General features: G+C 53.7%; 3 protein-coding genes across 20 annotated transcripts in view; all 3 read left to right on the top strand.

The window, feature by feature from the left end:
- Window positions 1-1,982, top strand: part of UQCC1 (ubiquinol-cytochrome c reductase complex assembly factor 1) — a 110,176-nt gene extending 108,194 nt beyond the window's left edge. For all 9 annotated transcript variants that reach the window (XR_012419304.1, XR_012419303.1, XM_074005161.1 and 6 more), the window contains one exon: window positions 496-1,982. Coding sequence is in view for 7 of the 9 variants with exons in the window: in XM_074005161.1 (XP_073861262.1) it covers window positions 496-630 (135 nt within the window). In the remaining 2 variants the exon portion in view is untranslated. The remainder of the gene's footprint in view (window positions 1-495) is intronic.
- A 3,325-nt stretch (window positions 1,983-5,307) lies between these two features.
- Window positions 5,308-19,858, top strand: FAM83C (family with sequence similarity 83 member C). Its single transcript, XM_005568822.5, has 10 exons — window positions 5,308-5,429; window positions 7,188-7,228; window positions 8,859-8,968; window positions 9,506-9,646; window positions 9,904-9,999; window positions 12,427-12,527; window positions 13,015-13,540; window positions 16,657-16,824; window positions 17,031-17,155; window positions 17,658-19,858. The coding sequence occupies exons 1-10, from the start codon at window positions 5,308-5,310 to the stop codon at window positions 19,093-19,095; spliced, it is 2,868 nt and encodes a 955-aa protein (XP_005568879.3). The 3' UTR covers window positions 19,096-19,858.
- A 702-nt stretch (window positions 19,859-20,560) lies between these two features.
- Window positions 20,561-26,425, top strand: EIF6 (eukaryotic translation initiation factor 6). Of its 10 annotated transcripts, none has more exons than XM_074005167.1 (7): window positions 20,792-20,821; window positions 21,088-21,199; window positions 21,319-21,404; window positions 24,404-24,579; window positions 25,078-25,254; window positions 25,452-25,633; window positions 26,012-26,296. In XM_074005167.1, the coding sequence occupies exons 2-7, from the start codon at window positions 21,093-21,095 to the stop codon at window positions 26,019-26,021; spliced, it is 738 nt and encodes a 245-aa protein (XP_073861268.1). In that variant the 5' UTR covers window positions 20,792-20,821; window positions 21,088-21,092; the 3' UTR covers window positions 26,022-26,296. The 10 variants fall into 10 exon arrangements, with proteins under 10 accessions (XP_073861269.1, XP_073861266.1, XP_073861268.1 ...); XM_005568815.5 differs by having other exon boundaries at window positions 20,798-20,856; XM_074005166.1 differs by having other exon boundaries at window positions 20,798-20,884.
- Window positions 26,426-26,939: the final 514 nt, after the last annotated feature.

Raw genomic sequence — 26,939 nt, 5'->3', positions numbered from 1 at the left:
AGGTACCTGTTTCTATCCCCTCTCTCAGACAAAGGAACTTAAATCTCAGAGAGGGGAAGCGGCCACCCTGGATAGCAGCACTGGGAAGGGACAGAATCAGGACTCTCACGCGGCAGCTTTGGGGTGGACAGCATGGCTGTGTGTGCTGCAAGCCCTGACTTCCTGGCCTGCAGGAGCTGTCTAGGGAGGGCATGTAGGGGAGAAGTATCCTTGGGAGATGTGTGTCCATCTCCATTCAGAGGTGTGATAGGGAATTCCCTAACCGCCCCCCCCCCCGACCCGCCCCACCCAGCTCCCCAGTGATTGCTTTCTCCAAACCACCTTAGTGAATTTATCTAGATCAGAGATGGCTTGGCCTGGGACCTGGGATGGTCAGAAACCCCCCTCATGCCCCGTCCCCTTCCTTCCTCTCCTCTGGGAGGCTGGTTCCTGATGCTGGCTCCTCACGTCTGTCCTGCCTCTGTTGCTTCCTCCTTCCCGCTCCTGTGGTTGCAGATGCAGTACCTGGATTCCATGAACGGGGAGGATCTGCTTCTGACAGGGGAGGTGAGCTGGCGCCCTCTAGTGGAGAAGAATCCTCAGAGCATCCTGAAGCCCCATTCTCCCACTTACAACGACGAGGGACTTTGATGGGCTGGGCCCTCTGCACGGCTGGCCAGCTGGCTTCGAGGAACCTCCAGGAGAGATGTGCCTGTTGGTCCAGGACCCCGCAGAAAGTGGTCTGAACTGACCTCTGAACAGCATCTGTCAAATACCTGGCCCCATTTGTGTTGAGTTTCCTCTTAGTGTGCCCAGGAGTATGATCTGCTGGGATACAGGGATGGGAGAACCCCTAGCTCTCCCACGTGTCCTCTCCCTCGGGAAGCCCTGAGTGAGAGTCCCCCAGCACACACTCCCCAACCCCCTCCAGCAACTACCTGTGACTGACAGCTTTTCCCAAAGGCCAAGGAAGGGATGGCGTAGGTTCAAAAGGGAAACCCCCCAGGGCCTGCTGTGGCCTAGGAGCGGACTGTAATGCTGCGGAATCTGGATGGCGACCATGTGTTGTCCCTCGGTTTCCAGCCATGGGGTTGAGTTGGCCATTAAAAGAAACAGACTTCTCTCTACCATGGCCCTTCTTTATTCCAGGGACTTAGAAACTCGCCTGAGTTGGTGGCTGCGGTAGTGAGGGCACTGCCCAGCTCAGTTAGTGACGGAGAAAGGGAAGAGGCTGGGATGGTCTCTGCTGCTGCTCTTGCCTCTAGTTCATGGAGATGTGTCTCTGTTCAGGCCAAGGCACAGCCAGCCAGGCCCCTCGTCTGGGACCCAGGAGGCCTCTGATGACCAAGGGCTTTCACATCCTACGTCATTTGGAAGGAGGCCTTGAGAACAAAGTCACCTTTGTCACAGTGAACTGAATGAGGAACATGCTGTCTCCTCTCTTGGCCTCCCCTTTCATGAGATATTAGGGAGAAGAGAACATTCCTCCTGGCTTAGTTGTAGCAGACCCAGACCTGTGCCCAGCTTTGGGCCCCCTTCCCAACTTCTGAAGCACGTGCTGCAGAGCCACCTTGGTCTGAGCACCTGAGGACCAGCCCCTCCTCCCTCAGTGCAGGTCATCTCTTGGGGGATTTTCTTAAAGTGAAGAAAGGGAGTGGGGAACCATATTGCCCCTTCCTCCCCCATCAAACTTCCTTCATTTAACTTGCTATAAAATGAGTCATATAAAGAAACTCTATATGGGTGAGGTATATCCCACTTCTGTGAAAACATTACAAATCAAACCGCCTTCTCTCAGTTTATTTAAGATGCTTTTGTTGCGAGCGGAGCTCTAGAGTGAAGCCTCCTGTGTGTGTGTGAGATAATAACACCTTGTAACTCATTACAGCTGGGCACTATTTACATAAACCAGAGCTGAGCCAGGCAGGAATTTGCTGATTAATTTATTTTTAATGGAGTGAAGTATACCATGCACCAAAATAAACTTTACTGTGTGTACCTAACTGCTCCTGGAATGGATGGAAAAATTAATGGAACAGATTTTGGCTCCCAACTCTACACATTAATTCATATATAAAAGTTATTTGAGCGTTAACCCATTTGCTGCCCAGGGTAGCTCCCCAGCCACAGATCCCAGCCCATGGCACCAGTTCAGCTACCGGGCTTGCTTTAGAATCCTGGAAGCTCAGATTTGGAAGGAACTTGAAAGGTCATTGGGTCCAGCCCTGGTCCAGCACCTGACTCCCCTTCTTAGCATCCCGGTCAGCCAGTGTTCATGCAGGCCCTGGGTGAATCCCTCCAGCAGCTGACGGTCCCTGCCTAGAGAGCTAGTCCTGTCTGCTCAGGACTTTGTGGTCGTGAAACACAGTAACCTGCAGTATGGAGCTGCCTTTGAAGGAGCGAGATTGGATCTGTCATGTCTGATGTCGGTGAGCCCTCACTTCCTGGCCGTCAGCACCTTGCCCTGACTCTGCCAACCCCCTCCCCTTAAGATCTATTCCAGGCTCCTTGGAGGCTGTCTTTATTCTTGGTTTGGCCTCTGCCTCCATTCCTGGTTTTATGATTCTACCCATCTTTTCTCTGAGCACACTGAACCTTTTGGGGTTACCTGGAGAGATCATGCTATGTGTCCTCTACCTAGAACCTTCGTCCCTCTCTCTCCTGTCCCCTCCAGGTACAGGCACACTATCCGTGCTGCTCCCCACATGGTTCTCTGCTCTGGAGCACTTACCTTTTCATTTTTGTAGAGACAGGTTCTCACTATGTTGATCCTCCCACTTTGCCTTCCCAAAGTGCTAGGATTATAGGCATGAGCCACCGCACCTGGCCCTGATAGCACTTACCTTACCATGTTGAAATGATTTTTTTACCCACCTCCCACACTGTACTGTGAGCCGCCTCAGTGTGGAGTGGACACTGTGTTTGTGTTGGTCACCGTTGTTTTTCCAGTTCTCAGCCGAATGCCTGGTTCATTATCAGCATCAGTATATACTTGGATAAATGAAATAATGAATGTGTGACTAAATCACCAAGTGTTATCAGTACAACCCCAACCAAAAAGCCCCCTTCTGGGCCGGGCACGGTGGTTCATGCCTGTAATCCCAGCACTTTGGGAGGCCAAGACGGGCGGATCATGAGGTCAGGAGATGGAGACCATCCTGGCTAACACGGTGAAACCCCGCCTCTCCTAAAAATACAAAAAACTAGCCGGGCATGGTGTCAGGCGCCTGTAGTCCCAGCTACTCGGGAGGCTGAGGCAGGAGAATGGTGTGAACCCAGGAGGTGGAGCTTGCAGAGTGAGCTGAGATCGCAGCACTGCACTCCAGCCTGGGCAACGGAGCAAGACTCCATCTCAAAACAACAACAACAAAAAAAGCAAAAAGCCCCCTTCGGGACCATTCTCAGTGTGACCCATACAGTTCCACTTATTTTAACAATATTGAGTATTCCTTTGGTCTTAGCATAGGAACCAAAATGGAAAGTTCTTTCCATAGCTAAATGTTTTTCTAATGTAAATCATTATTGTAGGAAACAAGGGAAGGACACAATTTCTTGCCTTCAGGGAGCCTTCTTTGTAGGAATGATTTTGTCATTTATTAATATTTGTATTCTGTATTCTTCCAGAAAAGATCACAGCAAATTAAGAGACATAGTTTATAATAAAATTGTAGGCTGGGCGCAGCGGCTCATGCCTGTAATCCTGACACTTTGGGAGGCCGAAGTGGGCAGATTGGTTAAGTCCAGGAATTCGAGACCAGCCTGGGCAATACAGTGAGACCTTGTCTCTACAAAAAATGAGCTGGGTGTGGTGACATGAGCCTGTAGTCCCAGCTACTCAGGAGGCTGAGGTAGGAGGATCACCTGAACCTGGGAGGTGGGGGTTGCAGTGAGCTGAGATTGTGCCACTGCACTCCAGCCTGGGTGACAGAGTGAGACCCTGTCTCAAAAAAAAAAAAAAAAAAAAAAAACCTTAAAGTTTAAAAGATCAGATCCAGGTATTGGGAGGGAAAAGAGGGAAAATAATTATGTTAGAAAACCTGGACTGCTAATGAGCAACTTTCATATGCCTTTTTAAAAATTTTATAAAATGCTGTAAATGCATTGTCTCACAACAATCAGGTAAAACAGGTGTTATCCTCATCATTTTTATTATCCCTTTAACACAAGTGAGGGAACTGAAGCTTAAGAGGGGCCTAGAGAGAGTGATCGAGGGTACGAAGGGGCCAAGAGTGCTCCAGCCCACGACAGACCCCGGGGCCCCTGCTTTGTCCTCATGTCACACTGCCTCCCTCCCCCAGGTCAGCCAGGAGATTTGCAACTGAGTATGAGGTCTTGCTCTGAGCTTCCTGGTCAAAGGTGGAAAGTGGAAAGCCCTAAGGTTATAGAGTTCCCATTGTCACAGAAAAGGAAGTGTACTTACTCATCAGAAGAAACATACATCTTACTCTTCAAAGAAGACTGTATTATAGAGGTTTTCAAATGAGAAGCACTGAACAATGTAGTGAACAGTGCCACTAAGATTTATGTTTTACCTAAAAATTTGAAAAAATCAATCATCGCTATTTCTTCCGATGAGAAATAGCCAAGAGTGTTCCAGCCCACGACAGACCCCCGTGGGGGTCTGAAGAGGGTGGAGCCTGAAGAGGGTGCTGTCACGGAGCTCACTGGGGCCCAGAGATGGCGACGTCTGGCAGAAGAATCCTCTTTAGAAAAGAAGAATCCTCTCTGTGTTATCTCTTCTCCTCTCTTCTCTTCTCTTCTCCCTTTCCTTTCCCTTGCCTTTCCTTTCCTTTCCTTCTTCCGATGAGAAATAGCGATGCTATACAAGACGGGGTGAATCTTAAACTGCGGTTGAAGCCCAGGCCGCACTTCAGCCGGCATCTTTTGAGTTTTTCCTCCGTGCCAGGCTTGCTTGGTATTTTCACTTGTCACCTCACTCGCTGCCTTGCAGGTGAGGATTCTTAAGCTCGTGTTCCAGGAGGGAAATGCCCAGATGTACCCTGTATGGTGGCTCTGACCCAGTCCACTGCTTAAGGAGGTGGGAAAACGGGAATTGAGGACTAGCTGTCCAGGTGAAGGCACAGAACAGGAAGCTCTTCAGACTGTTGAGTTAGCTGCTAAGGGAAGGAAGGGTTGCAGAGGTCAGGAGGGACCATGAGTAGGGGTAGCACAGATCACACATCAGCTGCCAGGCATCAGGGAGCCACTGTGCGCATTCTTGGTAAAGACTGGGGCGTGATGGCAGTGGAGAGACAGTGGTACCAGGATGGATTGGCTCTGTCAGGAAGGGAGTTTAGCCATCTGGGCTTGAGATGCTGGGGGTGACAAATGGAATTCAAAGGGAAGCTCAAACCCCAGAGACACTTCCGAGAAAAAACTCACCAGGACTTGAGGCATAACGTGGAGCCTGAAGAGGGTGCAGTCATGGAGCTCACTGGGGCCCAGAGATGGTGACTTCTGGCAGAAGAATCCTCTCTGTGTTGTGTCTTCTTTTCTTTTTTTCTTTTTTGAGATGGAGTTTTGCTCCTGTTGCCTAGGCTGGAGGGCAATGGTGTGATCTCAGCTCACTGCAACCTCCAACCTCCGCCTCCCAGGTTCAAGTGATCCCCCTGCCTCAACCTCCTGAGTAGCTGGAATTACAGGCACCCACCACCACGCCCTGCTAAATTTTTTTGTATTTTTAGTAAAGACGGGGTTTTGCCATGTTGATCAGGCTGGTCTTGAACTCCTGACCTCAGGTGATCCGCCCACCTCAGCCTCCCAAAGTGCTGGGATTACAGGTGTGAGCCACCGTGCCCCGCCATGTGCTGTGTTTTTTCAAGTGAAAATTACGACACTCTCTGAACTAGGCAGGGCAGGGATTGCTGCATCCATGATGCAATAGGGAAATAGGCTCACTGAGAAGAATCCGCTTGCTGGTGCAAGCTGACCCTGCAGCAAAAGCTGAACAGTCATTTTTTCTGGGTTCCACTCCATTGCTTTTGGTGCACCTTGGTTGCATCTGTGGGGAGCTAGTCTGGTGGCAGATGGACTTCAGATGCTAGAGATGCTCCAGGGAGGGCAAGGGCATGGGGCAGGAAGGACCTTGGTGAACCTTAGGATTGACCTCGGGGACGAAGGATGTTGGCCTTGTCTTGGGTTTAGAAATCCTGAAGTTGAAGGCCGGGTGCGGTGGCTCATGCCTGTAATCCCAGCAATTTGGGAGGCTGAGGCGGGCGGATCACCAGGTCAGGAGATTGAGACCATCCTGGCTAACACGGTGAAACCCCATCTCTACTTAAAAAAGATACAAAAAAAATTGGCTGGGCGCAGTAGTGGGCGCCTGTAGTCCCAGCTACTGGAGAGGCTGAGGCAGGAGAATGGCGCGAACCCAGGAGGCGGAGCTTGCAGTGAGCCGAGATCGCGTCACTGCACTCCAGCCTGGGTGACAGAGCGAGACTCCATCTCAAAAAAAAAAAAAAAAAAAAGCAAATAGGAAGAAAGAAAGAAATCCTGAAGTTGATGAGCCCCTGAAGGTGAGGGCAACCTCGAGTCTGGGTTGGGAGTGCAAGGAGCACTCACAGGAGATGGCAGGAAGAGCAGGCACCAGTGCAGAAGGTAGACTGTGGAGCCAGGGAAGAGGAGAGCTTCTAGGAGGAAACTCAGGGCAGCATGCTGAGAAGAAAGGGAGGGAAACTGGGAGGAGGCAGAAGAGGGGGTGAAACGAGGGGATTTGCAGGAACGTGCTGAAGATGTGTTTGGGGCAGGGAGGACTCTGATGAGCTAAGCACTTAGTGGAGTAGGGAACTTCCCATGAGTTTAGGGACTCCGATGAGATCCTTCTGGAAATGGAAGCCTGATCTTGAGAACAGGGCCTGGCTTTGGAGGTGGTGAAGGAATCCTTTCCTGAGACCAGTGATTGGGAGGACAGATGGGGGAAAAGGAGTTTCTGAGGAGAGGGCTGAGAGGGAAAGGAGAGCTCATGCCAGGTGGTCTCGATCTAGAGTTTATCAGCCGTGGGGGTGGAGTGGGAGGGAAGTGGAGCTGGCAGGAGTGCTTGAACTCTTCCCCTGGGAGCAGCCCTCCTGTACCTATTGCCCTGGTTCCCACTTCTAGTCTGTCCACTGCACCCACCATGCCTCACCGACCCTATCCACGGGGCTTGGCCTTAGAGAGGGGGAGGCCAGACCTCAGGCCCCTGACCCCGGCCTTCCCCGCTCCCCCATCAGGTTCTCTGTGGCTTCCAGGGGACTTCCCTGGAGCAACATTGGTGAGCCTAGGACCCAGACCCTGACCAGGCCACTGACTTCCCTTTTCCGTGTGGAGGGGAGAATAAGGAGAAAAGATCCTGGAGACCCTGGCTGGAGAATTTCCAGGAAGGGACCTCCAAGCACCACCCCATGGCATCAACAAGTGATGGACTACAGCGATAGCGCCAGAAGTGCCTGGAGACCTCCCGCCCAGCCAGCGCGTTGGACGGGGGGGGCTGAGGCCCTGCCAGGCCTCACTGCAGGTTTCAGTCAGGAACCAGCACCCATGGGCCTGGGCTGGGTGCTCTTCCTCTTTTTTTCTTTCCCTGTGGCCAGGAACAGCATTCACCTCCCATTTGGGAGAGGGCCTGCCACTGCGCTGTGCCTTGCTTGAAGGGGCGGGAGGTGGGACCATGGCTCCTCTGAGGTTCCGCAATGGGTCCCAGCTGTAAACCCCAGGCGCTTGGTTTATACCTCAGCCTAATCCGTGGTTTATAATTATTTATGAGTCTGTCTTCCCCACTGAACTGTGAGCTCCTCCAGGGCAGAGACAAACTCTTACTCATCTTTGGGTCACCTGCTGGCTGAAGGTGGACACTAAATCCATGTTGGAAGGATTGGACAGAGGGAGAGGGGGTGGGAAGGGGAGGCTGCCTCAATAACGGGGCTCCAGGAGTCAGCAGATGTATCTCTTTCTTCCTCTCCCAATTTCAGAACAAATGAAGAAATAAAACACAGGAGACAGACAGACAGACACCCCGCCTCCTGTGAGCAGGGATGGGACGAAAGGCCAGATCTCAGAGGCAGCGGTGACTGGCCACACCCCACTGACGCGGCTGGGACCATGTTGGCCTTGGCACCAGCCTTTGGTCTAGAAGGGTCCAGAGACTGACCAAGAGGGCTCCCCTGGTGGCTTTCTGAGCTTTCAGGCCTTCATCGAGCCCCTGTCCTTTCACAACTGGGAAAGCTCTGGACTTCAGCGTGTACTGAGCAACCACAGCTGCTCTCAGCCAGGCACTTGGCGTAGCTGAGCCCATATATTCCTCACAATAACCCTGTGAAGGAGGTGGCGTGGGTCCCGCTCTACGTGTAGAGTCAGCCACTGTGACTCAGAGAAGTTCTGATTGTTCGGCTCCCCCATTAAGTGGCAGAGCCTGTGTTCCTCTCCGGGGTCTGACTCAGTCCAGTGGCACAATAGCCCATGGGGTATCAGGATGAGATAAGAGTTCAGAATGGTGACCTCCTGAGACCTGTGTCGCACTCAGTGAACAGTGAACCACACTGGGTTCAACCAATGCGGGTTGTTTCTGGTGCTTTGGCCCACTCTCGCCATTGGAGCTGTTTCTCAGTTATCCCAGGATGTGCTCTGGAGTCTTCCCAGCCTCTGTACCATCATCTCTAGGTAAGAACCCAGCACCTTAGAAGGCCCTCAAGCTCTTCCTAGTGTGGCTCTAACCTTCCTATTAGCATCTTCCCCTGTACCACGGCCCCCACCTGCCTTCCCTGGGCATGTCCTTGCCCTCTTCCTCCAGCCAGGAACGCTCCACTTACCACTCTGCACCCTGAAATCTTTCTCACCCTTTGCTCCCTGGCTCAAGCCAGCCTCAGGGACTCCTCAGCATTGTCCGCTTTTGCATCTCTGGCTGTTAGGTTGCTTTGCCTTGATTCAAGGGATTTGGGCGCACTCTGGCTCCCTTACCAGTCCCAGCTGCTCCTCTGCGGAAACTCTGTCTCTCCTGACCCGGGGCGCCAGAGGAAAGGTATGTGGCAGCACTGGCCTCAGAGCAGCCTGCACCTGGAGGGCTGCAACCCAGCCTCTGCTCCCCCTACCCCACACGACATCGCCTGCCCAGACACCACTTGGCTTGTGAGAGACAACAGACAAGGCTAAGTGGCTCCTGGGACAGCTGAGTGATGCCAGGCAGGCGCCTGACACACCTTCTGTACAGGAAAACAGTTTCCTTCCTCTTAATTACAGTCATTAAGGGGCCTGCGCCTGACACACTGCAGCCAGGGACAGGGCTTGGGTCTGTCTGGATGATTCCCATCACCCTTGGCCACCACCTCTAGGCCCAGCCCCAAGGCCAGGAGCCACCTGTCTGCCCTCCCATTGCCCTTGACCAACTCAGCTCACAGGGAGGGCTGCCTAGGGAGGGGCAGCTGGTCCCTCAGCCCTGGGGGATTTGATTTGATTTGCACGCAAGCATTATCATGATGTCTGGGATCCACTGGAACCCTTTGCCCTTCAACCAAGTCTTCCCACCCCTGCCCCTCTCCGTTGTGCTCTCTGTCCACAGCCCCAGTACCGCAACGCAGAGTCCGACACAAGGACTATCCCGCCGCCCAGACACACGTGCACACACAGGTCCACGCACACTGCTGCGCCACGCAGGCACACAAACATCACAGACAGGACGTGCACACACATACAAGCGCAGGTACAGTTATGCACAGGTACAGGTGTATATATTTAGTCAAACCATATGAAATTGCCAATATTCGGTGGTTTCTTATGTATAAAAAAGGAATTTAGTACAAACCTGGGCCTGGGGGGAAGTATACAAAAATACAGAGCCAAATTTGTACACCTGTGCCTTATTAACAACAGCCGAAAGGTGGAAGCAACTCAGGCATCCATCTGAGGAGGAACGGATGAGCTAAATGTGCTCCACACATGCAATGGGATATTATTCAGCCTGAAGTGGAAGGAGATTCCGACATACACTACAACGTGGAGGAACTTGAAGATGTGAAGCTACGTGAAATGAGCCAGTCACAAAAGGACAAAACCGTATGATTCCACTTAAATGAGGTATCTAGAGGAGTCAAATTCATAGAGACAGGAAACAGAATAGTGGGTGCCGGGGGGTAGGGGAGGGAGAAATGGGGAGTTCATGTTTAGTGGGTACAGAGCTCTAGTTTTGCAAAGTGAAAAGAGTTCTAGAGATGGATGGTGGCGAGGGTTACACCATAGTGTGAATGGACTCATGACACTTGAAGTGTACCACTTAAAAATGGTTACAATAGCAGATTTTGGCTTCGTGCAGTGGCTCACACCTGTAATCTCAACACTTTAGGAGGCAGAGGCAAGAGCATCACTTGAGGCTGGAGTGCAGTGGCGTAATCTTGGCTCACCTCTACCTGTGCCTCCTGGGTTCAAGCGATTCTCCTGCCTCAGCCTCCCAAGTAGCTGGGATTATGGGCGCCTGCCACCACACCCACCTAATTTTTGTATTTTTATTAGAGATGGGGTTTCACCATGTTGGTTAGGCTGGTCTTGAACTCCCAACTTCAGCTGATCCGCCCACCTCGGCCTCCCAAACTGCTGGGATTATAGGCATGAGCCACCGCGTCCAGCCATGAATTCTTTTTTAAAGGCAAATGTTATGTGTATTTTACCACAATTAAAAGATACGGAGCCAAAGATATGTACCTGAAGTGTATGTATAAACACTGCAGGATAAACACAACTAACTCAGTGACATGCAAACTTGCCTCCCTCCCTCCCGGGAGCACTTCTCCCACCCAGATAAGACCCTGGTTGATCCTCCCCTTCAAACAAGGGCCTGGAGATAAGGCCCTAATGATGGCCCTGCCACCTCAGATACCCCCACAACTCATTACCCTCCCACGGTCTGGCTTTGTTTACTCAACCTTCTGCCCCTCTTGCAGCCTCCTCATCCCCTGGGAAGGGCCTCCTTGGAGTGCCCGGTGCTCCTGCACCTGGGATGGGATAGTGTGGGTCATAACTCCTGACCTGTGGCTCCCCCATGCTCCCCCAGTTCCTTCACTTATAGGGTCCTCAAAGACACAGCCCTAGCCCCATTCATCTTTGGTCCTAGGGCTCAGTTCAACTCGGGAACCTCTAAATCCCACCCAGCTCCCTCCCACTATACGTGTGTCAAGTTCTTTGGACACAGAAGACCCTGTGTTCCGGACACGATCGCAGACCAGACGAACCAAGTGCGCTCAGTGCTAAACAGGGCTGCGAGACACGGCTTTAGCTCTTCTGCACTTCCCGCCGTCCTCGCTGGACCTCACGCCTCTGTGGAAAGGTGGTGACTGCTTCTGCCTAGCCTGGCTCCCCACCTGCAGCTGCCACCTGCTCACCCCGTTCCCCAGAGCAAAGCTGCTCAGCGTCCTCCAAAGGACACACAGTGCATGCTCCGGGACTTCAGTCTTTGCTGGGGCAGAGGTCAGAAATCTGCCTGCCCTGTTTGCCTACTGACCTTGCAGTGTGTTCACCCATTCTCTGAAACAAACTTTCAACCATTTTCATACTCAGCCCTGGAGGAGGGGAGGAAGGCTGGGGTCTGGCCACCACCAGGCCAAGAACATCCCTGGAGTTAAGGGTGTTGCAAGCACAGCCATCTGGGACAGCATGTCTGAGGGGTGGGCCTTAGCCCACTGCCCACAGTGCACTGGGCACTTGTTAAAAGACCCAGGAATTCAAGGTTACAGTAAGCTATGATCACACCACTGCTCTCTCTAGCCTGGGTGACAGAGCAAGATCACGTCTCAATTGAAAAAGAAAAATGGCCAGGTGTGGTGGCTTACACCTATAATCCCAGCACTTTGGGAGGCTGAGACAGGAAGATTGCTTGAGGCCAGGAGTTCAAGATCAGCCTGGACAACATAGTGAGATCCCATCTCTTTAAAAAATTCAAAAATTAGCTGAGCATGGTAACATGCACCTGTAATCCCAGCTACTCAGGAGGCTGAGGTGGGAAGATCACTTGAGCCCAGAGAAACTGAGGCAAAGCTGTAGTGAGCTGTGATTGTGCCACTGCACTCCAGCCTGGGTGACAGAGCAAGACCCTATCTCAAAAAGAAAAAGAAAAAAGAAAAAAGACAATCTCCAGAAGCCTATGGACACCTTGTGGATGAGAATCTCCAGGAGGGTGGGGCCCGGGGGTCTGCATTTCATCACCTCTCACCACCCCTGGGGTCAGGGTGAGAGCCACTGCCTTAGGTTCTTGAATGACAGCTCTGAGTGGGGGTGGGAGAGAGCCAGGGGGCTGTGAGCACCACAGTTAAGATGGTGGAGAGTGGCAGGACGATTATGGGAGCAAAAAGAGGACTGGCTGGGGAACAGACAGGCATTGATGTCCTTGGATATTCCACGTGATGCTTGTTCAGCTCTCATTTAGGGCCTTGCAGACTTGAGCCAAGGCATGTGCTATCCACTATGGTATGTGTTGTGGGGGGCCATGGCCAGTCTGTAAATCGGCGTTTGGGTGAGTTTATGCAAGTCGATGTGATTAAAGTGTGTGGTCGGCCTGTGTCAGCCCACACTCCATATCTGTGTATCCGTCAGTTGTCAGTGTGTCCGTCTGCGTGTGTGTTCATGTCTTTTCCTGGGTGTCTTGAGTGGCTCACCCACCTGCAGTGTGTGTGTGTGTGCATGTGTGTTCCTGAGCCGCCTGGGCCCCTCTTGGCTATAATTCAACCTCTGTGGGTCCCAGGAAGTCAGCATTTGGAGACTTGCTCAGAGCCTGGTAGGGATGGGGCTGCGTTGCTGGGGAGGAATAGAGGGAGGCAGGAGTGTGCACCGAGAGCCTGGCATTGCCGCTTCCCTGGGCAGGCGAGTCCCAACACAGGCAGACAGGTGGGGCTGGCCTGACAGGTTCCAGAGGCCAGGGGCAATAGGGCGGAGCGTGGCTCGGATTTAGGGTGGCAACAGTTTGGGGGCCCGCCACACACACAGCGAGCGAGCGGGCGGGCAGGAGGTGGTTCTGCCGGTCTCCTCTTCCTGCTGCAGCCAGCCCAGCGTGCGGGCCATGGGCCCTGCTGGCGGGTGAGGCAGCCGCTGGGCAGGCATATTCGGAAGCCCAGGGCCTGGGAGCCTGGGAGCCCAGGGCATGGCGGGACCCCTGCGGGGCCGGGTGGAGGAGCTGAAGCGGCCGTGGTGGCGGGAGAGCTCACCGCTGGTGCTGCGGCACAGCGAGGCGGCCCGGCTGGCGGCCGACGCCCTCCTGGAGCGGGGTGAGGCTGCCTACCTGCGGGTCATCTCCGAGGAGCGGGAGCTGCCCTTCCTGAGCGCCCTGGATGTGGACTACATGACCAGCCATGTGCGCGGGGGCCCTGACCTCAGCGAGGCCCAGGGGCAGGAGGCCTCGGGGCCAGACCGCCTCAGTCTGCTCTCCGAAGTCACCTCAGGCACTTACTTCCCCATGGCCTCTGACATAGACCCCCCGGACCTGGACCTGGGCTGGCCCGAGGTGCCACAGGCCACGGGCTTCAGCCCCACCCAGGCCGTGGTCCACTTCCAGAGGGACAAGGCCAAGAACATCAAGGACTTGCTGCGCTTCCTCTTCAGCCAGGCCCGCACGGTAAGGGCCTCATCTCTCCATCGCTCAGCTCACAGAGGAGGAAACTGAGGCCCAGAGAGGGAAGGGACCAGCCAAGGCGACGCAGTGACTTAGGGGCAGAATGAGGACCAGCACCTCTGGCACTATTAGATCGCAAACTCCTAAAAGGGGGGCATCCCATATTTACCTTGGCAATGCTTGGTCCCTAGGAATAGTATGGATGAGCCTAGAACAGGGCATGGGCATCAGGGACTCCACAACCTTCTGAAATGCACACCAAGTGGTGCAGGTTGGAGGGAGGAGTCCTCGCTGCAGATATCTTTACCTTGGAAGATGCTCCACTGCCTTATCAGTTTCTCAGAAAGTTTTATGATCCCCACACTAAGAACTCCAACCTTGGGGAACATCCGAGTCACTTCCTTAACTTACAGAAGAAGAAACTGAGGCCAGAGAGGGGCTTGGGACTTGCCCAGGGAGGTCCGTATGGTGACATAGAGTTCAGGGCTCGGGGAGACAGGGGCTCTCTGACTTAGGTCCTGGGGAGCAGTCCAGCCTTCCTTGCTGGCTCAGGTCCCCAGTTGCCCCCCACCCTCCTGCACCACATCTGCAGCTGGGCCTGAAGTAGGGGAGGGGGCCGGCATGTGGGCCTCTTTGGCATGTCCTCGAGGGCTAGGCTTTGGAACCAAGGAGGAAAGAGGAGAGGAGGATGCTGGGCTCAGTGATGGGGAGCAGGACCTCAGGAGAAAGAGAATTGGGAGGGCAGGTGGGGGTGGTCAGCACCCAGAAAGGCTCTGGCCACACACAAGCACAGCTTCACTTCTGAAGCCCTGGCCTCCTTCTCTAGGGGAATGGACAAGATGACCCCTGGCTGGGTTTGAGGTAGAGTTAGGCTCCTGCTGCAGAGATGGGAAGCCAGTATACTGGGATCCCACCGGTACTTCCAGAGCTTCCTGGCAAGCCTGCCTGTGCCCCAGGCAGGGGACGGCCAGGACTGATTGGCATCGGGAATGGGGTTATTAGTGCGGCTGCTGCTGTCGTCATCCTCACCCCTGCCTCTTTGATCTTTCCTGCCTGTCCTTGTCCCCCTACTCTGGCCAGGCCTGTGCTGTGAACTAGGGCATCCCCCAGTGCCTCACTTTCTCAGCCCCCATTTAGACCCCTCTGTCCTGGGCCAGGAGCCAGGCTTGTGTACTGGGCTGTCATGACTCCTAGTGACCTTGGGAAATGCTGCGTTGCCCTGCAGCCCAATGTTTATAGAGCTCTGTTATGTCTTGAGCATTTTCACATTTAATTCCCCGTAGCTCTGAGACATGGCTATCATTATCTCCATTTAACAGCTGAGGAAGTTGAGGTTTCCAGAGGTGAAGCTACTCACCCAAAGCTGTGTCACCAGGAAGTGGTAGAGTCCAGGTTTGAACCCAGTTCTTTCTGACCCCAGAGCTGGAGTGCTATGCTCTGTAACTCCTGCCTCTCGGCCCTGCCTGGGAGAAGAGATTCTCATAGCAGATATATGCCATGGGAAGAAAGGCCAGCTGGGGGCTGGGAGGTGCCAGGAGGGTTTCAGGGGCCTTTTAGAGGCAGCCCTTTTAGAGGCACAAGCCCCAGCCCAGTCCTCAACTGAGCGGAAAACTTGGATCCATTTGGCATGGGTGCAAATAAGGGAGTCTGCAGTGTAAGGGGTCACACCAGATCTCTGTGGCTTCACAGGGAAACTGAGGCAGGGCTGGGAAAGGGCAGTGAAGACCCCAGTAAGTGGCTTGTAGCTCTGACCCTGGAGAAGGGAGCCTCAGACAGACAGTCCCTGGGGCAGAGCTGGGCTGGAGTTAGTGGGGGGAGTGGAAGGAACTTGCCTGGGAATTGGGGCCTGGGTTCTGCTTGTCACTGCTGTCCCATCTGGGGCTCAGTGCAGAGGGGGTGTTGGACTAGCACAGTCGATCCACAGTCATCTTTGAGAATCTGAAGACAGATAAACACTCGGTGAACCTAAAGATGCACACAAATGCTTTCAAACAGCTAGGGGTTCAAGACAGTCAAATCTGGGCTGGGATTTTACTGTAATCTCAGTGCTTTGGGAGGCTGAGGTGGGAGGACTGCTTGAGGCCAGGAGTTCAAGACTAGCTTGGGCAACATAGTGAGACCCACATCTCTACAAAAAATTAGAATAAAAAAAAAATTAGCGGCCAGGTGCGGTGGCTCATGCCTGTAATTCCAGCACTTTGGGAGGCCGAGGCGGGCAGATCACAAGGTCAGGAGTTTGAGATCAGCCTGGCCAACATCATGAAAACCCGTCTCTACTAAAAATACAAAAAATTAGCTGGGCATGGTGGCAGGCACCTGTAATCCCAGCTACTTGGAAGGCTGAGGCAGGAGAATCACTTGAACCCAGGAGCCGAGATCGTGCCACTGCACAGGTGACAGTGCGAGACTCCGTCTCAAAGGAAAAAAAAAAAATTATCCAGGGACAGGCACAGTGGCTCATGCCTGTAATTACAGCACTTTGGGAGGCTGAGGCGGGCAGATCACCTGAGGTCAGGAGTTCGAGACCAGCCTGGCCAACATGGTGAAACCCCGTCTCTACTAAAAATACAGAAAATTAGCTGGGCATGGTGGCAAGTGCCTGAAATTCCAGCTACTTGAGAGGCTAAGGCATGAGAATTACTTGAACCCAGAAGGCAGAGGTTGCAGTGAGCCAAGATTGCACCACTGCACTCAAGCCTGGACAACAGAGTGAGATGCTGTCTCAAAAAAAAAAAAAAAATTAGCCAGGCATAGTGGCACATGCCTATAATACCAGCTACTTGGGGGGCTGAGTTGGGAGGATTGCTTGAGCCTGGGAGTTCTAGGCAGAAGAGAGCTATGATCATGCCACTGCACTCCAGCCTGGGCGACAGAGTGAGACAGACACTGACTCTTAAAAAAAAGAAGAAGACAGTCAAATCTCCCTGTGCCCAAGTTAAGAAGCCCTGGGCTAGGTCACTCCTAAGAGCCCTTCCTGTTCACTTTCTCTTGAAGGCTCTGGCCTCCTGATTTTCAGTCCGGTGCTCTTTTCCCGGGGCCCGGGTTCCTGCCCCAGGCTTGGCTGGATGTGGGGAGTGCCCTGGGCAGCGCTGAGCTTTCATGCACCTCCCCCTGCCCAGGTAGTGGCTGTGGTGATGGACATATTCACTGACATGGAGCTTCTGTGTGACCTCATGGAGGCCTCGAGCCGGCGTGGTGTCCCTGTGTACCTGCTCCTGGCCCAGGAGCACCTGAGGCACTTCCTGGAGATGTGTTACAAGATGGACCTCAATGGGGGGCACCTGCCGGTCAGTGAGGACCAGGGCCAGTAACCAGGGGTGCGGATGGGGAGTCAGGGAGGGCGGGGGAGCCAGTGGGTGGCCACTCAGCACTGGGGGGGCAGTGGGAGTTGGGGGTAGGTTCCCTTAGCTGTCTGGGGTTGGAGACCCCACGGGGCAGAGACATGTCTTGAGCCTCACTCTCTCAAGGTCACCCCCAACCTACTTACACCTAGAACATGCGTGTGCGGAGCATGTGTGGGGACACATATTGCAGCAAGGCTGGCCGCCGCTTCACGGGGCAGGCCCTGGAGAAGTTCGTCCTCATCGACTGTGAGCAGGTGGTGGCAGGCAGCTACAGGTGAGCAGGCGCGAGGAGGCGAGGGGGGCCTGGGACTGCACCACTGGCTGGCAGCTCTGAGCTTCCCTCCACTCGTCCATCCCTTCGGACACAGACTGAGCACCTGCCATGTGCCAGGCATCATGCCAGGCTCAGGGGAGGGTGTTGGGGGCAGGTCGGCCCTGGAGGAGCTCACTCTAGGGGAATGATGACTTTAATACCCTTGGCATAGAAAATGACTATTGCACATTGGAACTGGAGTGACTTCAGGGAACCTCCCACAAGTCCATTTTACAGATGGGGAAGTTAGGGCCCTGAGGGCAGCCATGTGCCCAGGCCCACTAAGCAGGGCTAGGGCAAGCACAGACTCTGGAGTCAGAGCTCTGCCCCTTGCTGTGAGCCCTCGTGGTGGTGGGGTTTGGGTCCAGCATGCTGGACCAGGTATGCACCTCTGGCTGTGACTCCTGCCAACACCCAGGGTCCTGCACTTTGCCTCCTGACCCCCCTGTCCCTCTGCCCCCAGCTTCACCTGGCTTTGCAACCAGGCCCACACTAGCATGGTGCTGCAGCTCAGGGGCCGCATCGTGGAAGACTTTGACCGGGAGTTCCGCTGCCTGTACGCCGAGTCGCGGCCTGTGGAAGGCTTCTGCAGCGGTGAGGACCCGCTGTCTCCCCGGGCACTGCGTCCTCCCCCCGTGGCCCTAGCCTTCAGGCCTGGCATCCCAAGCCCCACATCGTCCCCGCCCTCCAGCACCAGCCTCAGCAGCATCAAGCGGTCACCACTTACGGGTCTCTCCTCCTGCCTCGCTCTACCAGGAGGTGGTGATTGCAGTGACGTGGGCATGGGGTCCTCGTCTCTGGGTCCCGCCCGCCATGAGGCCCATGGCCAGCCCTCCCTGCATCGCCAACTGTCAGACCCTAACCATGGCTCCCCTCCTGGGCTCTATAGGGCCAACCTGGGCAAGCTAGGATCATACCCGTGGTCCCAGTCCTCCCCTGCCCTCAACCATAATAGTGCCAGCCCCTTGACCTTGGCAGTGGGGTCCCCTCTGCTTCCTCGCTCCCGGCCCCTCCTCCAGTTCCATTGGGGTGTCCCAGCTATGTCCCGGTTCCCAGAGAATGGGCTCCCAGGAAGCCAAGAGCCCAGCCCCCTGCGGGGTCGATGGGTACCTGGCACAGCCCTGGAGACAGTGGAGGAGAAGGAGAAGAAGGCATCTCCAAGTCAGAGCCGTGGCCAGCTGGATCTCCTTGTCCCCTTCCCCAGAGCCCGAGAAGTGAGAGACCCTGACTCTGGGGTTACCCCCAACTCAAGCCCCCTTCGGGCTGGCGAGCAGGCCCCAGAGGACAGGAGGTTGTCCCCAAGCCAGGCCAACAGCCAGCTGGATCTTCTGTCCCGAGCCCTGGGTACTGGTGGTGCCTCTGAGTCAGGTTCCCTCAGACCTGGTGATCGGGCCCTGGAGGACAGGAGGATGTCCCTAAACCATAGCCATGGCCAATCAGACCTCCTGGTGCAGTACCCCAAGGCCCAGGGCTCCAGAGTGCCCCTTGAAACCAACTCCTCAGTCAGACCTGCCAGACAGGGTCCAGATGAGCGGCGGCAGACCCTGGGACACAGCCAGCTGGACCTCATCACAAAGTTCGGCCCATTCCGGGGTGAGGGGCCTGGGCCTAATGGTCTTCCAATACCAAGCCCTGCTCGCACGACTGGAGTGGGGTCTGGGGATGAGAAACGGCTAACCCTGGGCCACAGCAAGCTGGACCTCATCACCAAGTATCATCAGTTGCAAGGTGCCAGGCAGGCACCCGAGCCTGGGGCTCCCAAGGGTGGCCATCTCAACGGTGGTAACAGTGACCTGGTCAGGGATGAGAAACGGCTGACCCTGGGTCACAGCAAACTGGACCTCATCACTAAGTACAACAAGTCCAAGTTCAAGCAGCTCCGAAGCCGCTTTGAGTCCTAGCCAAAGGACTGGCGTGGGGGTGCACTGGCAAGGGCAGGCCCCTCCTCTGTCCACCGAGACTCTGGACTTGCTCAGGTCCCAGACTGGGGAAGGGAGGTGTCTAGAAGCCCAGGTCAGACGCACTCTCTGGGCTCAAGATTCTTGTGTAAACACACACACACACACACACACAGACCAGTATATTCTTGAATCTAGGCTGTGTTTCCAGCCCTGTGCTGGGCATACCATAGAGCTGACAGGTGGGTCGACTCAGACCTGGGGACAGAGATGAAATGCACAAGCTGCTGGAGAAGGGGTCAGAGCCATAACAAGTTAAAGGTTAACCAGTGACAAAGGGTGTTAGAAAACAAAGGGCAGAGAGTCATGGAGAAGGTGGAGTAGTCAGAAAAGTTTCTTAGAGGAGATGGAGGTGGTCTTTGAGCCAGGCCTTGAAGGATGGGGAGGTTTTGGACAGAGGGAGGAGAGAGTTATAAAAATTTTTGGTAGAGGGAATCAGGTGAAGAGACACCCTAGAGAGGACTGAGTGGATCTGACGTGAACGAGGGAGGAGGAGCAGAGTATGTCGATACACACCTCCCCCCCCCACACACACACCATCATCATCATCATCATCATCATCATCATCATCATTGTCGTCGTCATCATCTTGCTGAGTGTCTCTTGAAGTACAGGCTGTGACAGGTTGTGGGCCATTTTCCTGAACTCACCACTTGCCCGGGACAGTAAACATGATACACATCAATAAAGGCAGACTTTATTATAACCCACAGTGCCTGGTGTATCCTGAACTTTGAGGAGTTATGGGAGGGGCACGTTAGGGGAATGGGAAGGGCACCATTCAGGCCAATTATGGGGAGCCCCCTGGAGGAGGGTGAATGCCTAAGGAGGAATTGGGGGAGTCCAGGGGCTCCAAGCTACCACTGTGACATTTTGAGAGAACCTGGGGCTTTTGCAGATTCTACAAAACATGGGCCAAGCTCATCCTGTCCAAGTGTGCAGCAGGGCCCTTGGCCCCCATCACTATCCCGGGGACAGAAGTTGGCTGTTGAGTGAATGACAGAGCCCATGCGAGAGGCACATCGTGGAAGCCAACCAGCATCTACATCCTTACCCACCCTGGACCCCTTTCCAGCCTTTTCCTGAGCCCCTTCTTCCTCAGTCCTCCCCTCTCTCCAGCACCTGCAGCTTGGCGGCCTTTCCCTCTTTGGCTGCGCCTCCTTCTCCAGCCTTGGTCTGGCCGCACTTCTCCCTCCTGGAACTCTCTCCATGTGTAGTCTCTTCTAGTCTTCAGCCCCTCATCTCTTTCCTCAGCTCTCCACTCCCCTGCTGGATTCCAGACACGGACTTCTGTCCCTCAAGGCATAGCTGGACTCATCACTTTCCCCAAACCTGCCCTTCCTCCGGCTTCATTTCGATCAATACCTACATCATCAACCCTTCTTCTGCGAGACACTCCTGGCCCCTCCTCTCCCTCATGCCTCACATCCGACCAGCCGGAGGTCTAGGTCGATGACAGCTCCTAAAAAGCTTCGGAATGAATAATGAATGAATGAGCGCGAGCAGGCTGGGGGTGGGGCCAGGCGGGGTCGCGCCCAGACTTCTCGCGACCATAGAGTCCCCCGGAGGCCGAAGGTAGAGGGGCTGGATGCGTGGCGGGGCGTGCCAGGCTCTCCCGGAAGTCTCCCTGGGCGGAAGTGGAAACGGAAACCTTTTTAGGGAGTCCAAGGTACAGTCGTCGCGTGCGGAGCTAGTGGATAGTTGGTGAGCTGGTGTGAGGGAGTCTGGGAGGGTCAGCTCCGGTCCTGGGTCGGGAGAGGTGGGGCCGGAGGATTCAGGGCCGGAGGGTCTGGTGGGGGCCCAGTGGGCGGGACCCGAGGGCGGAGGGGCCGGGAGGCCGAGAGGGGCGGGGTCGCGGCGGGGCCTGAGGGGCGGAGGCCGGGATACTTGGGAAACGATCTGCTGGCCTTGAACTCCCGGCTCCGCCGCCCCTAGGCCTCATGGCGGTCCGAGCGTCTTTCGAGAACAACTGTGAGATCGGCTGCTTTGCCAAGCTCACCAACACCTACTGTCTGGTGGCGATTGGAGGTTCAGAGAACTTTTACAGGTGCGGCGGGAGCCCCAGGGCTCGCGGTGGCGGGGAAGGGTGCGCAGGAGTCAAGAGCTCCGGCAGGGTGAGGGTGCCGGCCCCTCTGTCCCGCGACCACCGAGTCCATGTCCCTACAGTGTGTTCGAGGGCGAGCTCTCCGATACCATCCCCGTGGTGCACGCGTCTATCGCCGGCTGCCGCATCATCGGGCGCATGTGTGTGGGTAAGGCAGGTGGAGGACGCCAAGGGAGGGAGTGGTCTCCAAGCACCATTAATTACACCCCCGGAGGGAACTCGGCGTGACCTAGGGATTCCCAGGGTATCCTCTATTTAATCTCTGGGCACTGTAGAATCTCTCAGGCCAAATGTCAGGAGATGGGGGGCAACCTTCTAGCAAAGGCTGCTGGATAATAGTAATAACAACGTAAAGTGCTTTCACTCCTGTTCTCATTCCTTCTTCACAAAGACACTGAAAGGTAGGAATTACTGGCCTAGCTCGACTGATGAGGAAGCTGAGACTTGTCCTAAGTGACTCACTAAATTCCACACCTAGTTCTTAGTGTGGAGGAGGATTTTTATCTGTTTTTTTTTTTTTTTTTTTTTTTTTTGAGACAAGATTTTTGCTCTTTCACCCAGGCTGGAGTGCAGTGGCAAGATCTAGGCTCAAGTGATCCTCCCAACTCAGCCTACCAAGTAGCTAGGGCCACAGGCACGTGCTGCCACACCTGGCTAATTTTTTAGATTTTTAGTAGAGACGCGGCCTCCCTGTGTTGCCCAGCCTGGCCTTGACCTCCTGGGCTCAAGTGATCTTCTTACCTTGGTCTCTTAAAGTGTAGGGATTACAGGCGAGAGCCACTGTACCCAGCCGAGGATTTGTATCTCATCTCTCCCTGTCACTGACTGTGAGCAAGGTGCTTTCTCTTTGTAAGCATTCATTTCTGTCTCTCTAAAGATTAGCTAAGATTTGCGGTCATCCTGCTCAGTTTTGTTGAAATCTTAAATTCCCTTTACCACATCTCTACCCTACCTTCCTACCTGTCAGCACTGTTAATTCTGGTCGTTGGTCCTCTCTTTTTATTATTATTTTTTTGAGACGGGGTTTTCACTCTTGTTGCCCGGGCTGGAGTGCAATGGCACGATCTTGGCTCACTGCAACACTCCGTTCAAGTGATTCTCCTGCCTCAGCCTCCTAAGTAACTGGGATTACAGGCGCACCCCACCACACCTGGCTAATTTTTGTGTGTTTTTAGTAGAGATAGAGTTTCACCATGTTGGCCAGGCTGATCTTGAACTCCTGACCTCAGGTGATCCTCCCACCTTGGCCTCCCAAAGTCCTGGGATTACAGGCATGCGCCACCACGCCCAGCTGGTCCTTTCTTTAAGCTGGATCTGTCTTCCATTACTGCTGCCTGTTGTTTCTTAATTCTGCTCATTGAGGTCACTTTTAGAAGTCTGTTTATTTTTTTTTTTACTTTTACTTTAATTTTTAAAAATCTTAAGGCCGTTTGGGAGGCCGAGGCAGGTGGATCACCTGAGGTCAGCAGTTTGAGACCAACCTGACCAACATGGAGAAACCCCATCTCTACTAAAAATACAAAAAATAGCTGGGTGTGGTGGTGCATACCTGTAATCCTAGCTACTTGGGAGGCTGAGGCGGGAGAATTGCTTGAACTCGGGAGGTGCAGGTTGTGGTGAGCCAAGATTGTGCCATTGCATTTCAGCCTGGGCAATACGAGCGAAACTCTGTCTCAAAAAAAAAAAAAAAAAAAAAAAAAATTTAAGCCTAGTGACCTCAAAGTATTTTCCTATTCAGTTAAAGTACTCTGATCTCTAACCATGCCCTTAGGACTTGAAGCAAGTTCTGACAACAAGGGAGATTTTAGCTTAGTCCTTGTGTATTTTATGATGGGAGTGACCTGAAATTCAGAAATTCATTGGTGTGTATTTGTAGATTGTTCATTCTTGTTGCTGTGTGGTGTGTTTTGTGTAAGTATATCACAGCGTATTCATCCATTCCATTGACAGTGCATTTGGGCAGTTTTCACTTTGGTCTATTAGGAATAGTGCTAATGGCCGGGCGCGGTGGCTCACGCCTGTAATCCCAACACTTTGGGAGGCCAAGGCCAGCGGATCATGAGGTCAGGAGATTGAGACCATCCTGGCTAACACAGTGAAACCCTGTCTCTACTAAAGATACAAAAAAATTAGCCGGGTGTGGTGGCGGGTGCCTGTAGTCCTAGCTACTCAGGAGGCTGAGGCAGGAGAATGACGTGAACCTGGGAGGTAGAACTTGCAGTGAGCCAAGATCGCGCCACTGCACTCCAGCCTGGGTGCAGAGCAAGATTCCATCTCAAAAAAAAAAAAAAAAAAAGTGCTGCTATGTTTTTTTAGTGAACGCATCTACATATTTCTACTGGGTATATTATACCTAAGAGTGGCATGGTAGAGTCACAGGTTATGTGACTAGTAGTAGTTGCAGGTGATGCCAGATAATTATCTGAAGTGGTTGACCAACTTACACTCCTGTCTCAGTATGAGAGTTCAGTTGCTCCATATATCTTTGCCAACACTTGGAATTGATGACTTGTAAAAATTTTAGTCATTCTGGTTGGGGGCGGTGGCTCACATCTGTAATCCTAGCACTTTGGGAGGTCGAGGTGGGCGGATCACCTGAGGGTAGGAGTTTGAGACCAGCCATAGTGAAACCTCGTCTCTACAAAAACACAAAAAATTAGCCAGGTGTGGTGGCATGCACTTGTAATTCCAACTATTCAGGAGGCTGAAGCAAGAGAATCACCTGAACCCAGGAGGCGGAAGTTGCGGTGAGCCGAGATCGCACCACTGTATCCAGCCTGGGTGACAGAGTGAGACTGTCTCAAAAAAATAATAATAATCTAGCCATTCTGCTATGTGTGTAGCATTAGCTCAGTTTTTAAGTAGCAAAATATACAAGTAATGCCAGGAGCTCTTCCTGTTAGTTCAACTCCCCTCCAGTTGATGATGGTGAAGTAGGCGGGATTTATTGAGATTCCTGGGTGGTCTCTGGCCTGCCCTGGGTGTTGTCCAGATCAGTGGGTTGGAGGGCTGGGCTCTGGGCCTAAAGCTTTCCTGGGAAAGCTGATTGGGCTGGGCTGGGTGGTATCCTCAGCCGCTAGGGCTCAGCAGGCATCTTGTGTATTCATGGTTCACCTTTGTCTCACCCTCTAATTTGGGTTTCTCCAGGGAACAGGCACGGTCTCCTGGTGCCCAACAATACCACTGACCAGGAGCTGCAACATATTCGCAACAGCCTCCCAGACACAGTGCAAATTCGGCGGGTGGAGGAGCGGCTCTCAGCCTTGGGCAATGTCACCACCTGCAATGACTACGTGGCCTTGGTCCACCCAGACTTGGACAGGGTGAGGCAGCCCAACTTGCCCCAAGAGTCACAGGGCCATCCCTGTCAGTGGTTAGCCACTGTTCTTTCCTAACAGGCAAGAATTAGGGGTCTCTCCTGTGGTTTTTCTGTATGGGCCCTTGAGTTTCAGGTATTCATTGGAATAGTGATAACAGAGGCCTTACCAAGTGTCAGAAAGAAGCTGGGGAGGGTATGAATCCTTCAGGATTGAACCATTCAGTCCTGCAGCCTGGGCCAGGATAGGTGATCGACTGTTGAACTTTTGAGTGTGGGTGAGAGGGGAAAACAGTGACATCGAGACCAGCCTCCAGCTGTTCAGGGCATGCATGAATTTTAGGGGCTTCACAGCTGGCTTTGACTCTGCTCTAAGCTGTACTTCCTCCTTTCTCTGGGTGAGGCTTTCATATGAGGTACATAGGAGAAATAAGGGGCTCAGGGAGCCAAGGCCCGGGTGCTGGGGCTGTAAGTGGGCCCTAAACACAATACCTTTGACTGATAGGAGACAGAAGAAATTCTGGCAGATGTGCTCAAGGTGGAAGTCTTCAGACAGACAGTGGCCGACCAGGTGCTAGTAGGAAGTTACTGTGTCTTCAGCAATCAGGGAGGGCTGGTGCATCCCAAGACTTCAATCGAAGACCAGGATGAGCTGTCCTCTCTTCTTCAGGTCCCCCTTGTGGTAAGCATTCCTGTCCTCTGAACCCCGCCTCCTGCTGAGGCAGATCCTTTCGCCCAGTGTTTGGGAGTCTGGGTCATTACCTGCTGCAGTTTGAGACTGGGGCTGCAGGTCAGGGAGGAGCAGGGTTTGGGGAGAGTCCTCATTGAGGAGGGAGAGACTTTGGTGCCGTGACTCACATTGAGCCCATCCCTTGGCAGGCGGGGACTGTGAACCGAGGCAGTGAGGTGATTGCTGCTGGGATGGTGGTGAATGACTGGTGTGCCTTCTGTGGCCTGGACACAACCAGCACAGAGCTGTCAGTGGTGGAGAGTGTCTTCAAGCTGAATGAAGCCCAGCCTAGCACCATTGCCACCAGCATGCGGGATTCCCTCATTGATAGGTACCTGGGGTCTCTCCTTCCTTCTGCTCAGTGTTGGGGGTTAACTTGCATTTTGAGAGTATGGGGAAAAGATGTCATCTAGAATGTGAGCCTACCAGTTTGTTCTGATAGCTTCTCGAGTGTGAGAGCATATCTGCACACCGCTGAGTAGATAGAGCCATCACATTTTTTTTTCAATTCACCATGATATTCAAAACATATTTATTGAGCAACTGCTAATCCTCGTCTTTGTGGCTTTTCAGGGCTAGTATACTAGACCAGTAGCTGCTTGAGCAGCTTTTCAGAGCTGGTCTGGGGGTGAGGGCTGAGGCAGGTACCTTGAGAGTGAGGTGGGTTCTGTGAAACAGCTACTGACCGTGAGCTTTCCTTTCTCTTCAGCCTCACCTGAGTCACCTTCCAAGTTGTTCCATGGGCTCCTGGCTCTGGACTATGGCACCTTCTTTGCACTCCGCCCAATCTGCACCGGATGCTGGCAGGGAGGTGGCAGAGAGCTCACTGGGACTGAGTGGCTGGGCACCCAACCCTTTTCCACCTGTGCTTATCTCCTGGATCTATCATTACTGCAGAAACCTGCTCTGTTGTGCTGGCTGGCAGGCCCTGTGGCTGCTGGCTGAGGGTTCTGCTGTCCTGTGCCACCCCATTAAAGTGCAGTTCCCTCCGGGCCATTCTGAATGTGATGTTTGGGGCCCTCAGCCTGTGTACAGTCCCCGCACTCTCCAGTTGTTCCAGCATTCTGGGAAGATAGGGTGGGATGGACACAACGCACACCCAATCTAGTTCACTACCTCCACACACACCATTCCCTTCTCCACCATCATCAGGATGGGAGGCTTCATCCTGGGGCAAGAAACTCTGTCCACTACAGTTCTCCTTTTTTCTTTTTTTTTTTTGAGACGGAGTCTTGCTCTGTCGCCCAGGCTGGAGCGCAGTGACCAGATCTCGGCTCACTGCAAGCTCTGCCTCCTGGGTTCCCGCCATTCTCCTGCCTCAGCCTCCCGAGTAGCTGGGACTACAGGCGCCCGCCACCTCGCCCGGCTAGTTTTTTGTATTTTTTAGTCGAGACGGGGTTTCACCGTGTTAGCCAGGATGGTCTCGATCTCCTGACCTCGTGATCCGCCCGTCTCGGCCTCCAAAAGTGCTGGGATTACAGGCTTGAGCCACCGCGCCCGGCCTCCTTTTTTCTTTTTGAGGCATTCTCTGCCTGTCATTCAGGCAGGAGTGTTGTGATGCAATGATGGCTCAAGCGATCCTCCCGCCTTGTTTTTTGTTTTTGGTTTTTTGTTTGTTTTGTTTTGTTTTTGTTTTT

The sequence above is a fragment of the Macaca fascicularis genome, chromosome 10, assembly GCF_037993035.2.
Source record: "Macaca fascicularis isolate 582-1 chromosome 10, T2T-MFA8v1.1".
Taxonomy (NCBI): domain Eukaryota; kingdom Metazoa; phylum Chordata; class Mammalia; order Primates; family Cercopithecidae; genus Macaca; species Macaca fascicularis.
The sequence above is the reverse complement of the archived record's forward strand: the minus strand, read 5'-3'. Positions and strand labels throughout refer to the sequence as shown.